This window comes from Herpailurus yagouaroundi, unplaced genomic scaffold (genome assembly GCF_014898765.1).
Source record: "Herpailurus yagouaroundi ecotype Mexico unplaced genomic scaffold, PumYag 142, whole genome shotgun sequence".
NCBI lineage: Eukaryota > Metazoa > Chordata > Mammalia > Carnivora > Felidae > Herpailurus > Herpailurus yagouaroundi.
The window spans coordinates 14,465,391-14,466,044 of NW_024412397.1; the positions used below are offsets into that span (position 1 = coordinate 14,465,391).

Here is a 654-nt window from a genome sequence, read left to right on the forward strand (position 1 = left end):
GTGTCCGATTCTATAAAGAGCAAGACAGGTGGAGAATGTCAGGTAATTTGACGATGTACCGAAGAGAGGGGCGTCTGGGCGCAGATCCGGGCTGCCGCCCTGACCCGCCCAGGAGCAGGTGCGCGCAGTCCCCAGGCCCCGCCCAGGAGCAGGTGCGCGCGGTTCCCCAGACCCCGCCCGGGAGCAGGTGCGCGCGGCCCCCAGGCCCCGCCCGGGAGCAGGTGCGCTCGGTCCCCAGGCCCCGCCCGGGCACGGGCGCGCGAGCCTCCTCCCGGCCCGCCCCTGGCCCCGGTCCCGCCCAGGCGCAGGTGCGTGCGGTTCCCCGCCTCCAAGTAGGAACGCGCGGCCCCTGTGGTGCCCGCCGAGCCCGGGCTGGATGGCCCTGAGGTCCGCGCCCGCCCCACCGCAGAGCGGCTCCGAGGGGGCGGCCGAGGGCCGCCGCGAGTCACCCGCCGCTCAGCGCCGCGCCCTTGCCGCGCCCTTGTCGGCCTCCCCCTGCTCCTGCACCGGCCGCGAGGCCTTGTCGGGCCCGGGGGAGCCGCACTCCTGCAGCCCCCCGCCCGGGCGCGCCTCCAGGTCAGCGCACGGGTCGGGGAAGCGCGGCCCGAGGCCCGCGAACGAGTCGCAGCGCGGCGCGCTCTCCTCCTGCACCGG

General features: G+C 77.2%; 1 protein-coding gene across 1 annotated transcript in view; it reads right to left on the reverse strand.

Annotated features, from left to right (window-relative positions):
- Positions 1–434: 434 nt before the first annotated feature.
- The window catches only part of TNFRSF11A (TNF receptor superfamily member 11a), a 54,588-nt gene continuing 54,368 nt past the window's right edge, over positions 435–654 (reverse strand). Inside the window, exon 14 of the mRNA XM_040478482.1 lies at positions 435–654. This exon is cut by the window's right edge and continues 4 nt beyond it. Within this exon, the coding sequence (XP_040334416.1) occupies positions 457–654 (198 nt within the window). The 3' untranslated portion in view covers positions 435–456.